This window comes from Protomyctophum bolini (genome assembly GCF_963924005.1).
Source record: "Protomyctophum bolini genome assembly, chromosome: 17".
Classification (NCBI taxonomy): Eukaryota; Metazoa; Chordata; class Actinopteri; order Myctophiformes; family Myctophidae; genus Protomyctophum; species Protomyctophum bolini.
The window spans coordinates 34,413,858-34,429,645 of NC_137878.1; the positions used below are offsets into that span (position 1 = coordinate 34,413,858).

Sequence of the window (15,788 nt, forward strand, 5' to 3'; positions counted from 1 at the left end):
AAACTAGACTGACCTGGTTCAATGTTCAAGGTTGTGTTGTTAGAGTACATCTTGTGTACAGGTACACAAGAGTAAAACTATGTTACTCAAACTGACTGCTGTCAGAAAGATGTCAACAGAACGTTGTCATTGTTAAACATTATAGGCAGGGTAGAGTAGAGAACTTTCTGAACTTCTAGATGTGCTTTATGAAGTGGAGTACACCTCCAAATGGATGCAGGATATAACAAATGTGGAGAGCTTTTCACGTAAAGTGAGTGAATAGATTATAATTAATGTATCAGAGCAATGTATTAAAAAAATACAAATTACTAAATGAAGCCTATTACACATATTCATGCACACTCTTGTAGACCCATTACTAAAGCTGATGTTTTACAGTACCTCCATATTAGGTTCAATTTGGTTTTGCAGCACCATTTTATTAATTTGTTGACTATCCTTTGATAGTAAAGGTTGCCTACCGCCGAGCTAGTGCTATCCAGCAGCAGAGTGAAGTGCAGCCGTACACAGCCATACATGGATGTGGAGCGAGAACCACTGAACTGTACTGTGATCAGTGTGATGGAAACTGTGACACTGCTTGTAAAGTCACTGTGCCTCTACTGTATGAAGGCTCTCTGAAACATTTTACACTGTACATGGCAGGGTGGAAAGGAACTAAGTACATTAACTCAAGGGCTGTTACTCGAGTACAATTTTGAGGTACTTTACCTGAGTGTTTCCATTTCTCAATAAGCCTACTTGGTACATCTGTACCCAGTACATACTGTGAATAGTGTGCTTTTTTAATCTAGAAAGTAACCAGTAACTACAAATGATTGTAGTGTTTATTGTTATTACAAAACCAATTACGCCCTATTTTACACTTCCATCTGTTTGAATAGCAGATCTGCACATGGTCACATGGTCACAACCTGTGAGCTTGCAGGTCTGCTATTTTCAAAATATTTTGTGACTCAAGTTTGAACTTTTAGAGAGTATTTCTCTCACAGTATATTGCGGTAATTAGTTAAAATAAATCTGAGTACTTCTTCCACTCCCACTGTATTTGAGGGCTCTCTGAATCACTAAATGATTCATAAACGACAGGAAGAAACACCTGGGATGGGGTTTTGCAGACAGGAAATGAAATCACTTCTGGTGATTGAAATGTTTGCGGCCCAAGGTCTTTCACGTCACCATGCTCATGTACAGAATGCATGTCATGGCTGTCGGGTGGAAAGCTTGTATGTCCAAAACCGTTACTTTTCGGGAAATGAGAGAGAAAAAATACATCCATCTATCTATCCCCAGAATTCATTTAAAAGTGTGAGGGGTTCAACACAAGTTGAGTGCACGCACGCACACACGCACGCGTGTGCACTGATGCACTCGTGACCCTTCGCTTGTCATTGTTTGTTTTATTTTATGAGGACAACACACCAGAGTCAGAGCCCGGTGCCAACAAAAACAAGTTGCATGCGACTGGATATACAGTGATTTTTGATATAGTTCTGCTGTTGTTAATCTTGGACCACAGTATACGTTCTTCAACTCATCAAGTAATCGCTTCGTTTTTGGATTTTTCTGTCATCAGGAAGGAATGCAACAAAAACATCCAGGCTGAAGCCACTGTGTCAAACTGAAATTAAAACGTTATTAACCACATGAAAGGGGGTGAAGATATGGTGAAATTATCTGATCTACATACAAGCTCACAAAGCGTCACATTGCATTGCTTGTAGATCAGCTAATTGTACAAGTACAGAGCCCTGGGGGATTCCGGTCAACGAAGTAGCCTAGGGTTTAAGTGGATAGTCTAATGTTCTGTTATGTTTGTAATAAGAACAGAGAATGCTAAACAGTACGAGTATAGTCAAATACTTTGTCTAAAAAGATGACAGGAAAAAAAGTAATTGCGGTCGTGTTTCGAATGAGAGTATGTAATGTTAGTTTATTCATATAGATTATTAAAGTTAAATGGGACGAATTCAACATTTCTTTGGAAAGGAAATCTCAACTCTGACCAAATGAGCGGCGCCCATTCTATCTGTTTTCAGTTATGAAAGTTTGGCATTGTTCTGTCCCGTTACATCATAGTGCATTTTGATTTGAATGAACTCATAACATCTGCACACTGCTGCATGGATACAGTGTGTGATTGAGATGCATTATGTTTCTGTGGTGAGATTGTCTGGAAATAACACGGCAGGATGAGAGTTATATTAGTGTTTAGACAATTAAAGTCAGTCAGTCAGTCAGTCAGTCAGTCAGTCAGTCAGTCAGTCCGTCACAGACACCAACTAGTCTATGATTGGTTTGCCCGCCTGTGCAGAATTTCACACCTGAAGCACTGTCTGAACAGTGTCTAGGCAACAAGGAAGATCACATTGTCAGTGTTTTTGAAAGGGAGATTCTGTAAAGTCAGTAAAAAAGACTGGTTTCGCAACCCTGTTGCTACGACAGACATCCGTACGGCAGACATGGAAGGCATCAATACCTTTCAATACGACTTTGAAACATATATGATTGTGAACTCAAACACATTACTTTTCGCTCAGCACCCCAAGTCCTGGATGACAAGGGTATGTGACCAAGCACCCCAGATGTCATCTATCAAATGTTACTTCATGTGACCTCTTAAAATCTAGTCTACAGCATAAATCTTGTTGAGGTGACACTGACCAATTCACCATCATCAGCGTTTCCTATAATTTTGGTTTAGGCACACACCTTTGGTGCGTGCGTGCGCGTGCCTGCGTGCGACCTGTGCGTGCGTGCACTCAGGGCGGGGCTCTATGCTTCCCTTCGTACAGTATTGTCAGCTGCTTGAGTCATGAGTGCAAATACATTACGCATGAATAATGAGTTACGATGACAAACTTCCGATACCAAAAGATTAAATTCTACACAGGAACTCCCTCGCTTGGATACATCTGTATTGTCATGCAAGGCTGCATAATGAGAGGATGCATGACTGCTTGTAATTTATACACACACACACACACACACACACACACACACACGGGTTTCTAAACTATATGGACTGTTTAACTACTTCTTAGACCACCTAGCTCCCGCAACATAGCCGATCTACAAGCTCTTGGATTGGCTATTTTAATAGAAGAGATTTGGACGCTGGAGAGGGAAAATTGGAGGAGGGCGGCTATACGCCGGTCAACAGAGTTTAAGGGGCCAAGTGGAATAGTAAGAGAGTGGCGACACGCTTTGATCTCGCCACAAAGCGGGTGCCTATGGGCTATAGTTCCAAACATTGTAACTATCCCATTGAGATAGAATGTCCGCATTCCATTGTTACAATGGGAGTCAACGCTAGTTCCGCCACTCTCTTACTATTCCACTCGGGTTATAGGGTTTATAGGCAATCATAAAATAGCTGATATTCAAGCTCACGTCACATCATGAATTCATGATGCAATGTGTGAGCTCTCAAATCTTGAATTGAACTGTGTTGGGAAAAAGGTGAATTTTGTTTGGACAAAACCAAATCTGGGAAGTCAAAAGAATACAGAGGCGGGAAAAAAAGAGGAAAAGAAATGCTGAGCAAACATCCTGTCCAATGCTATGTGACCTACAATGGAAGGATATGGAAGGAGGATGGAAGTGACATGAAAAAGTGTCAAGACAGTGGCATTACATTACCAGCTGCAGCTGTCAGGGCCATAGATGCATCATGTATGTTTATTTCTATTATTATTTGACAATTTGGCCAATATTTGACCAGGGCCAGATTTAACCACTCCCAATGAGAGGGGGCAGGAGGAAATTGTGGGGGGTGACTTGGCTTCATATCACCCAAAGTTTTGGGGTGTGTTAAATGCATAGAAAACTATATCAGTAGGCCTAACTACTTTGAAGGAGGGACGGGCAAATCAGGTCAGAGCATTATTCAAGTTGGTCGGCTAGGTGCAGAGTAATCAGAGTCTTTTTATTGTATTTTTTGGGTGATTAAATCGTGTTGGTTTTGGTGGTGCTTGAAATTCAGGATTTTTGCATCATGTTTGATGGGGCAGTCAGGGCATTTAGGGGGCCCATAATTGCCTATATCTGGCTCTGTGATTGACCATGCAGTTTTATAGTTTGTTGATTACTTTTGATTCAGTAAACCGTTTTTTTTTTTTAGGAAAGTCATTGTCACTTGACTTAACTGTCATCTGATAGCATGTGGGGTGGGGACGGCCCTAGACCAAACATTTAGACTCTCGTAGAGGAGAGTCTAAATGTTTGGGCTAGGGACGGCCCCATGGCCATGGGAGTCCCGACCCACACATGTTTAGAACCACCAGGGTTATGGGGAACGGGTCCTACCTGTTCCCTGTGTGACTTCTCCTCTTCCAGCAGTCTGGTGAGGTCCTGAGCCCTGTCCTCTGCCGCGTCCGCCTGCTCCTGGAGAACCTTAATCTTCCTCTTCACGGAGTCGATGCTGTTGATTCCTGACATCATGTTTTCTAGCTGTGCGTGCGTACGTGCCGTGGCCCGTGCTTGCGTGTGTGTGAGGAGTTGTAGTAGTAAGTAGACGATAACGTTTCAAGCAGCGACGCCCCAAGCAGCGAACAGCGGGGGAGGAGGGTGTGAAGGAGAGTCTCTGTCCCAGATCAAAAGGATGAAGAAGAAGAAAAATTGAATAGATTCTTCGGGTTGTCAAAGCAAAAGATGAGGAAAATGTTGTTCGGAAGAATGAATAAAGTGAAGTTTTCACAGCCGGTAGCCGGCTTGTTGAAGCTGTAACAAATGTAACGAAAAGTGGCAACAAAAGCTGCAAGTTCAGTTCCGAGACTTCCGACAGAACAGTTCAGTTTCCTCTGCGAGTGTCCGGATGATTCGAGTGAAACAGAATTAATTAATCTCTGTGACTCTCTCTCTCTCTCTCTCTCTCTCTCTCTCTCTCTCTGTGTGTCTCTCTCCCTCTCTCTCTCTCTCTCTCTCTCTCTCTCTCTGTCTCTCTCTCTCCACCCAGTGTTGGCAGAGACAACGCATTGGAATGCGCTGATCTAGGATCTTCCCTGTAGCATTACTTCGTTCATCATCTCTATACGATTTAGTAACCTACAGGTCTGTAACTCTGCGAGACTGTACAAATTATTATTATGAATGTAGACCTATTTATTTATTATTTTGCATGAATTTCCTCTGGAGTTAACACCCATGCTTTTGGATTCATTGTTCTCGCCACAGAACCAACAAGTTTATGATGATGATTATGATGATGACGATGCAGCCGGCTTCATGTGGGTTGTTGTTGGTAGGGAGAATGACCATAGTAGGCCTACTAAGGATTGAGCAATCCTCCTGCTGCCATCGATAATAAGTCATGGCTGTCATATATGACCTATGTATGTCGTCGTACGACAGTAAAACAGTCGACAATAGTCGATCGGGTAATGTGTTCATTACTTTAATGTTACTTGCAGCTGATTTTAATTAGGCTACTTTGTGTGCCGCTTGTACTAGCAGAAACCCGTGGATACAGTACAGTACAACTCTCTTATGGTCTTAGGGTGACATCTAGTGGTGAAGACAGTCCACTGGAGACACAACACGACCACATAATGGGGTTAATGGGTACGTGCTAGACTAGAGTGACCAGCATAACATAAAGCATGTTGCACATAATGGCTTATGTTAACAAATCCTGGTTGAGGAATGGGATCCCGCAGCAAAATGTGTCTAGGTTGGTGACCAGTATGAGGAGGAGGTGCCCAGCTGTTGTGGCTGCGTATGGATCTCTAACACTGAGTGTAAAATTATTAATAAAGTGTAAAAATTACCAATATGTGTAGTCTTTTCTTTATTACTGTGGGCGAGTGCAAACTGCAAAGGTGACTAACGAACGATAAAAACTATAGGCCTAATACCCGACCAAAGTTAAGTTTCCGAACGTTTTGTGAAGAGTATGTAGCCTACTACCAATACAGTCATAGCCCATAGGCTATAGTTACCGGTCTACATTGAGGTAACAATAATATTCCTGTTGTAGGCCTAATAACAAAAAGGCTCACAGCAAAATAGGAAGATTATCTAATTGTTTATATATTTATTTTAATGTAAGATATTTGGGGTACAGTATTCTAATGGTCTGGGGCTTTATTTTATATATAGTTTTATTATTATTCTAAATATCAAATAAGCTTCTTAAAACACATCAAGGCTACTGCAGGCTGCAGTGGCAGGCTGCTGACAGCAGGTGGCAGCAGAGCAACAGCTGACACGTCTCTGAGCTACGAACAATCCTTTTTCATTTGACAGTTTAGGAAATGAATTTTGAATCCAATGATAACATTTTGAAAAACAGGCCTATTTTAACATGTTTATTTAAAGAGTAATTTAGGATAATTAGTAATTCGTTTTATTATTAGTCTTATTAAAAGACTGTATACTCTTCCTTTTGATTTTAAAACACATTGGCGTTCAGTGTTCAATATCTCCATTCTGCAACTTCTAACAGTTTCACAGACCAGCTGGTTCTCAAAGTGGGGTCCTTGGTCCTAGCAAAATTAGGAACAGTTTAAAAACAAATTTTAGCTATTCAAAAATAGGAGATCTACAAGCTTCCAACAAGTTGCGATGTGACAGGTTGGGAGCAATTTCTTGACATTCTTGAAATTCTATTCAATGATAGCTGATCTATAAGCAATTTTGAAATATTTGAATACTTCAATGTAGTACTGTAAGTATAGTTATATATTGATACTTTTATGCAAGTAAAATTAAGTATTGCTACTTTTACTTGGATAAAAATCACACATGTGGCGCAGCGTGGGCATTATTTACAGTATATCAGGCAGATGACGTCTTACGTTGTCACTCATCACCCTAAACAAACATTAAAGTCCATAGACTTGGCTAGCACAAATTACATCATAATTTACCCTCAACAAACATTAAATTCTGTAGACTTTTGCTGGGACGGGAAATTTATAATTAGGCTCTGACAAACATTAAAAGTTCATAGACTTGGCTGGCCTATGACGTAATTTCAGAAAGCCATGAATTTGAGGGGTGCCTCTCAGAAAGACAGTACTCTTTCCCCCTCTTGTATCTCAACTAGTTCTAAAAGGGGGTCCACTGATGGTGACTAATGATGCTAAATAGCTGCTTGGACACTTACAGAGAAGGATATCAAGTGAGGGAGACTTGAGAGGAGAACATGTAAGATTAGCTAGAGTTTCTGATCCATGATAATGAATGAGTCTGTATCCATTTCCAAGAGTCATTCTCTTGGAACTCTGTGTTGAATTGGAGACTCCAGGCTTAGAAAGACCAGCCCAGTACAAATTATACTATTCCCGTCTCAGTGCTGGGGATTGACAAGACCCCCGGGGCTTTCCAGTGGGAAAACAAAATGTCTGATTTAGATAAATTAGATCAGTGGATCTCAGACGTTTTACTCTCAAGGACCCACATAACGCTGAGTGTTTGTTTACCCCCGTAACTGTGTAGTTTAGGTTTTTTAGGAGACAGGCCTTGTACCCCTTCTAAAAACCTTGAGTGGCCCTGGACCCTTGCATTTGACAGACACCCAGATAATGTTAGGATTAGGGTTTCCTAAAACAGCGGGTCGGACCAATGTTTGGGTCGCGGACCAATTTTTATGGGTCGTGTGTAGATATTCTCTTTTTTCGTTTCCTACATGAAAAACAGAAATTATTTATATTCCAATTGCTCTCTTTTGGGTCATGAACTCTGTCTGTCTGTCCGTCCTTAAAGTAGCCTACATGTATGTGGTCTACACAGCAACATTTGGAAGTGATAATTTTCAGTTAAGAGAGGAATGGCAGCTCAGGACATACTGTAAGTGGGATTCAACCCTCGGAATGTTTATCCGCGTGTGAGCCACTATGACACCGCTGTGTGTGTGTGTGTGTGCAGCATGTGTCCTGATTTTGAACCACTTTCAACTTTTTCCCCTATTTTGGGCATGTTCAAACATCTTCCAAAATGGTCTAAAATGCCACATCTACCTATCTCATGACAAGTCACATTATTGCTTTAAAGGTAATGATATTGCAACATTATTACTTTTTTTGTAAAGTAACAACAATTGTAATACTGTAACGGCGTCCCGTTATCAATATGTCCTGTACATGATACTTATACACAGCCACAATTATGGCAACAGGTGTGTCTCCTATATGGAGAGGCTGGCATGAATTATTTTGTATTGACTTGGGAAGATTTCCAATTACCCAAAGGAAATAGCAGCACAGTAAAATGACTGGTCTACTCAGTCATTGCTTTAGCAGCTAACATAAAGTATTATTATACAGTTTATTTATACTTAGTTATGATAGTCTTGCAGGATTCAAAAAGAAAAAACAATGCCATCCTGTGAATATTTGAAGAAAATATAATGTCTCATCTTTATCACCCCGATACTGATAATGAAACGTTTGTATTTGTGTTGGAAGTATGTTTTTAATAGAACTACATTATACTGTATTGGATTGTAGCCTATATTCATTTTTCTTCACCCTAGGAACTTTGTAATATCTGACCTGTTGCTATCCTGTTTCAAAACTTTTCTTCATTCCATCTCTATTCAGCGTCCACATATACTGGTCTGGAAACTACAAACGATATAAACCTGTGATATGACAATGAAGCTTGTTCAGATTCTACCTTTCCTCACTGCAGACGGTGGATTAAAACCTGATTTAGTTTTATATGTGCGACATCACAGCTATGAGTAGGCTACAAGTCAAGCATCTGACGATAGAGAGACAAAGCTGTCACTATGATGAGAGGAGAGCGATCTTGGTCCCTAACATGGGCTGGGACCACGGTGAGCTCAATGCCAGGCTGGCTGACGTCGGGACTAAAATAGGGGCTGTGAAGCCCCTCGACAGCTGGTCCATGCAGACTAAACGCACAGACATCTATGGAATCAGAATGGAGTTTTTGATGCTGTTGTTGCAGAGGCCTGTTATGATAAGTGTGTCTCATAACATGAGTGCCTGCATACTGAGTTTACGTTAAGTTTATATATGTTGACAAGGGTGGCTTTCCCCTCTAATATGTTTCTATTCTCAACTTTATTTTATTTCAAGGTCTACAATTTGATATCATTGCTGTCAGTCAGCATTAGCAACCTTGTATCTCTCTATATTTAATTTTCTAGTGATTCAACCTACAGTTTAAGAGGAGATGTGATTTTCAAAAAGTTCTGTCTATAGCAAGTTTCATGTAAATGGGACAGAGTTCCAAACCTTTTGAACTTAGACCTAAGAATAATTCACTCAACTTCCAATGACTGATGAGAATGTAATCTCTACCATGCTGTATCTAATGGGGATGAGAATGTAATCTCTACCATGCTGTATCTCATGGAGATTTTCTAAACTGCAAAGGGGAAAAATGAGCAAAAATAAATAAATAAGGATTTCATCCCATACATATGTGTCACTAGGTAACCAGAAGGGATCCAAAATTAGCACCAGCTGAGCTGTAGTCAGTTGTCATGGTTACAATGTTAGACGTTTTTTCCACATCACCACAAAAAAGTGCTCCTGGCAGAATTCTCTTCAGCCCCAAGTGCTGCATTATGTAACATACATTATGTAACAACATTAAGGTAAATACATCATAATTTACTGATAGACTGCAAATGCAAATTCATATTAATACCCCCTTCTTCAGGGCTGGGTGACACTACACTGTCCAATCACTCGTATACCTGTATGTCCATTCATAGGATACAGATTCAGATTCAAGCACATATTCACTCATTTCACTAGTCATAGACTGTACATTATACTTATTCATTGATAAAACATCTCAGTGAGACCAAGTGTCCCCTTTGATCTCCCAATATGAAATGAAAGTTAGATATTTAGAACATAGCCATGGCAGTGTGCACAAGAAATTTGCCACTGATCGACTGAACAGCACCAAACCTCTTCCGACACACAGTCATACGAACTAGAAGGCTAGAGCCATGCAGGCCGTACAAATGACTGAAATAAATTTCTCGGTAGGATGTAGGACTCACGTCAGCGGCTTTCTTGTCGGCCACCTCCAGCTTCTCCTGAGCGTCCTTCAGGGCCTCAGAGTATTTGTCCAGCTCATCCTCTGTGCCCTTTAGCTTCTTCTGCATCTGCAGCAGCTCATCTTCATGCTAGACAGAGAGGAAGGTCACAACATATCAGAGACCGTGCACTATACATCTGTTTGACGAGGGAGTTGGTTTGGTTTTAATTTGTAACCAGGTTGTTTTAGAATCCATTTCAAAAGGTCGAGGTTCATCATAATGGAAGTGGTCTCTCGTATAACAACTTGGAAACACAACTTTGTGTGTGTGAACTGTCTGAGTTAATTCGCTATAGTTTCTTATGAAACGAAACCAGCTCAGTGGCCTTGAAGTTAGAGTGTCTGCCCTGAAACTGGGAGGTTGGGGTTCGATGCCCGGCAGGGTCATACCAAAGACTGTAAAAATGGAACCCAATGTCTCCCTGCTTGGCACTCAGCATCAAGGGTTGGATTCGGGGGTTAGATCAACTACAAATGATTCCGGCGCGCGGCACGGCTGCGGCTCACCGCTCCAAGAGATGGGTCAAATGTGGATAACAAATCTCACATACAGCAATGTACTGTATGTGACAATGAGTGATGTATGTAGGACTTTAACATTTTAACCTTTAACCTAACTTGCAAGCCAATCCCCAAGTGAAATGGCATTTTAATTGTAGCCTATGCTTCTTCAAATGTACTCTCACATTCAGACAGGAGCGCTGTCAGCAGCTGACTTGCCAGAAGAATACAATGCAATGCCAATGATTTCTCTGGCGTCCGGGCTGGAATTTCTTTGTTTCTTATGTGCAAAAAGGTGAGCTTTTTTACCCATTTCCAAGTCTAGCTTCAGGGAGGCCTTCTGGCCTTGTCATCCTGTTAGACACCACCATGATAGAAATACCTCGTGAAGATTACTATATGCACTAGGGGGTTCCAATGCGCCTCAAGCCAATTTGAAGCTGGTCCGCTGCATCTCAGGAACAGGACTTGGTATATGGTCAAAAGGAAGGCAGACTCGGACAGTTAAAGCCTTAATTTGGCAGGGTGCAAGTAAAAGAGACAACATTTTTGTAACTATAACATCTTCGTCAGGTCATTACTATAATGCTTTTGTATTCCGGGTCATTCAAACCTTAAAGCCAAAATCAATTAATAGCAAGTCTCTGATGCTGCTACACGTTACTCGTTGTTTTTAATATGATTTAATTTAGTTTTCTAATTACACGGTCTGCTCTATAAATTATGACTTCAGGCCTTTATTGCTTCATCTATCTTGAAACCATGTCATTTTCATCTAATCCCATAATTATTTTAATTTTGTCTACTTGATTTGTAGTGTTCCTCCAAGTAGTATGCTATAGTATAGGGCTATAGGCTGTGTATAATTGTATGGGGAAATGAAACGGGTAAGGAAACAAGTATACCACCTTCTGGAAACCTGGGACTGCGGTTATACACAGCGCCCATGCTAACATACTGTGACTTTTGATAAGCCTTTGATTACTTAGTGAGCTCAACTAGCATCGCAGTGGCCAGAGCTCAAGTACTTCCATCACAGCAATCTGTGTACAGCGTGTCTACTTGACTATTAGCCGGAAAAGTCATTGTAGCCTATCGTCAGTTCCTGTTACTGCTGCTGGTTCGGTATGGATTGGAATGAAGAAGGCAAGGACAGAACTTTGAAATTTGATAAGGATTGAGCATCTAGTTTGTAGTTTGAATCGTGAGTTACGCGTTGTATCTAATTTTCAGTTGGGCCAAGGCCAGATTCAACATTTCACCACACATGTTAACACGTGTGTACCGTATCATTATGTACATTTAGAATCTCGACACCTCATGTATTAGCTGGTCAGCACGATTTACAATACACATTTACAATTTAGGCATAGCAGAAGCTCTCATCCAGAGTGACTGACAAGTGTGAACATGGCCCCTGCCCAAAACAAACAGGAAGGAAACAGCGGTTCTAAATTTATAGTATAATGGTTTACTTGAAGGTTAATGCAATATGTGTGAATGCTTCTGTCAATCAACGCTTACAGGGCAGTCATGCTTGGAATAATGGCCCAGATTTTATAAATAATATACCATGTGTGGACAATCTCCTGTCTCAAGGGAGATCAGCGATACATCACCCCAACAGACCTTCTACCAATTTTATATTCCGTTTAAGACGGAAGTCTGTTGTGCCAAAATAGCCACAGCTATTCACAGCCACATTCACAATATGACGCGTTGTGAGCAGAAGACAGTGATGGGCAAGTTACTCAGCATGAGTAAGATGTTATTACACCTTTAAGAAGTAATGATATTTACATTATGTATTACTTAATATCAAGAGTAAGAGTAACTACCGGTACAAGTACAATATATATTACTTTTGCTACCAGTCATGTAATGACAGTAATGTACACTGTATGTCTTCATTTTCGGAGAGCTACAAGCTAACATTTAAACGAATGTTGCCATCTGAGCTGTTCTTTTCATGCATGTGATAATGCATGGTAATCTCCTACTATGGAGTATACATTACAGGCTAAATATAGCCTCTGTCAAAAACAAACAAGATTCATCGTAACTTAGTAACTCAAAGTTATACTTAGATTAAAACTGTAATATAATGCCTGTTTTTGGCATTAAGTTACTCTATTACGGTAGTTACTTGGGAAAGTAACAATATTACAGGAAAAACGTTTAAAATAATGTCCAACACAGCGTGTGGACTGGCTATTTTTGGCAAGCGACAGAAAGTATGAACTTGGCCGTAGCCTTGAATGCTAGACTGTCCTGGCTTTGGAATGCAAATAGCAGTAAGACACTAGCTGCTACTATAGTCTCATCAACCACACAGCCATGGGTATGCGGTTCGTTTGACCTCGAGACCTTTGGGACGGGCAGTTGGCGCAGACGGTCCTATTCTTGAAACTAGCATTCATCCAGACCATTGTCAGTGACACTATAATAGGTTTCTGAAATGTCCTGGACTGAATTGGGAGAGACAGGTGCAGCCTAGCCCTTGACAATTGAACACTTTTATGTGTCTTCTTCGCACTGAAACAATTGAAAGTGTGAAAGGGTGCCTTTTAAATGCCAAAAGGTTAATATTGGTCCTCCATTGATTTAAATGGTATTGCACAGGACCTTCGACAATTTAGAGAGACTGAAAGAAATGCATATACTTTCTTTTGTTTCATGTTTTGAAACAAATTCAGTATACCGGTAGCAGGATAAGTTTACAAATTATACTTGTAAATTGCGTTAGTTAAAGAACATTTGACCTTTTTCAACTTCATTTCCATATACAGGACTTCAGAAATGCTCACTAGGATGGCACCATTTTTGTCTAGATGCTCTGTGTTCTCTGTTTTAATATGTGCCTACCCATGGGTGGTCATTAAAAAAATGAATTTGATTGAGTACCAGTATTAAAAAATCCAAAGTCAGCACGACAGCTTTGTCACCCCGCACTGCTAACCACTGGAGATATGGTGTCAACTTATAATGCTCATTAGTGAGAACCAATTATACAAAGGTGAGCTTGAAAATGGGCAAAGTGCTCCTTTAAGGCAATCCACAGCTCGATGGCGGTCGTTTAACTTTAAGTCCTAATAAACCGAGAGCCTCTACAGATCATTGAACTGAAGACTCTGCGTGTACTCTCAGAGATACTGCTGTGTGGATCCATGTCCAGGTACCTGTTGACCAGAACCAGAACCTATGCATTCTTAAAGAGCTTTGTAAGGCAAACTCAGATTGAGGTAGAAGGAGACCCTGATCCCAGACACCCAGGCCCACCTGCTTGCTCCTCTCCTCGGCCCCTTTCTTGTCCGTTTCGGCCTGCTCCGCCTGGTCCAGAGCGTTCTCCTTGTCCAGCTTCAGCATAAGCATCTTCTTCTTGATGGCCTCCATGGTTGATGTTTTGGGGGGTCTTCGGCTGAGTCAAAAAGCGTAAACCGAGAAAAACCAAAGTAAGAGGTAGAGAAGCGAGCGAAAGAGGCAGGAGAGATGAGGAGAGCACTGGCGACCCCCAGGACCTTGGAGAGGGAGAGGAGGAGAGTGAAAGGGGAGCAGAGGAGAGACCAAACTCCAACAATGACAGAGGGAGAGCATTTATATGACAGAGGAGGGAGGGGGCAGGGACACTCCCACTCTAAAGCCCCTCGTCTTCTATCCCCCCCTGGCCAGTGACCATCAGTGGTGGACAGTAACTAAGTACATTCAGGCTACTGTACGTATTTAAATGTTTTGACAATTTGTATTATTTTATTTATTTAATATTTTTACAATATTCTTGGAACGGACCCACGGGAGCCAAACTTACAAATCTTGCATTTTGAATTAATTAGCCCGATTAGCCCGATTGAAAATTTATATTTTCACAATTTTGTTTCAATCTTTGAAAATTGTTTATAAATTGAGTAGAGTCCTGCACTTAAGTCATCATAAGTGAATGCAGTGTGCAGGTGCACATATGACCAACAGGGTCATAACAGCAGGAAGAAACAATTGTCAACATTGGCCACAATCTTGACAATGGTACAGAATTTCAGTCGGTGTTAATTAAAACTCAGTCATGAAAGTAAAAATGCTAATTATGAATGCATCTCTTATAAGGTATTATTTTTTCCAGGCGCAATGACACGTCGATGCATTAACTTGAATGGCTGTATTCGAGTAATACAATGCAATTTGATGTCTTATATACAGTGTATTTCCACACCACACCAACTATAAGGTACACGCACTGCATACACTCATGTATCCAACACTTCACACCTGTGTGAACTGAGCGGTGCAACTATACATTTATTTTATAGTTACTGTATTGTGCTCTGTACTGTACTTTGATTATGTTTGGAAAATATCTTCGACCGTTACCGTGTCGGGGGTCCTCTGAACATCCAGACCCCCAGGAACGTGCCCAGGGGGCCGGCCAGGTTCCGACGAGCCTTCCCACGTCTGAAACGGTAGAGAAATGACAGAGTTACCATGTGGGGGGGTCCCCGGAACATCCAGACCCCCAGGAACGCACCCAGGGGGGCGGCCCAGTTCCGGCGAGCCTTCCCGCGTCCGAAACGGTCGAGAAATGACATTGTTAACTTGTTGCAGCTTTCCATGCTTGGACAGACACGTACTGTACACATACCGTAGGGACACACATAGCTGCGTAATGGAGCTGAGGCACCGCTCAAAAAGGGCAATATCTCTGCTAATGGCTAGAAGGTCCTTTAATGTAATGTAATGTCAGTTCTCTCTGCTTCCTGTCGTGAGTGTCTTGTTCTCTGCAGCGGGCAGCCCGATTGGCCGAGCCGAACAAGAGAGGGCAGAGACAAAAGAGAGGCAGGTGACAGGAAGTACAGAGACAATGACAATTAAAGCCATCATAAAATACGCCGGCCGTTTCTATTCCTGTCTTGACACACTGGACTCAAATGACACAGTAGACTTAATACTGTACCTATACACAATACTGTACTCTGTACTGTGTGCTATTGTATGGTACAGTACTGTATGGTACAGCAATGGTTCTCAAACCTTTCAGGCCGCGACCCCCCAAAATGATCATATTTGAACTGGGGACCTACAATGTTTTGTTTTTCTCTCATGTACTGTAATACTTGACAATTTGGCAGATTTGCTATTAAAAAGATCTTAAAGTCATTAAATTGTATCTTTAGAAATGTGTATAGTATACCCTATAACATATTGTATGTTGGACTGGTACTGTTGTGTTGAGTGAGAAAACAATGTTGCACATTAAGCTAATCATCTGG

The 15,788-nt window shown here is 41.2% G+C and overlaps 1 protein-coding gene across 5 annotated transcripts in view; it reads right to left on the reverse strand.

The window, feature by feature from the left end:
* The window catches only part of LOC308332149 (tropomyosin alpha-1 chain-like), a 34,416-nt gene extending 20,328 nt beyond the window's left edge, over positions 1 to 14,088 (reverse strand). For 3 of the 5 annotated variants that reach the window (XM_080787811.1, XM_080787810.1, XM_080787812.1), the window contains exons 1-2: positions 13,810 to 14,088; positions 9,992 to 10,117 (exon numbers count right to left, since the gene is read on the reverse strand). In XM_080787811.1, coding sequence (XP_080643937.1) covers positions 9,992 to 10,117; positions 13,810 to 13,923 — 240 coding nt within the window. In that variant the 5' untranslated portion in view covers positions 13,924 to 14,088. Of the gene's footprint in view, positions 1 to 4,311; positions 4,919 to 9,991; positions 10,118 to 13,809 lie in introns of those variants that run through there. The other 2 variants (XM_080787814.1, XM_080787813.1) reach the window with 2 other exon arrangements.
* Positions 14,089 to 15,788: the final 1,700 nt, after the last annotated feature.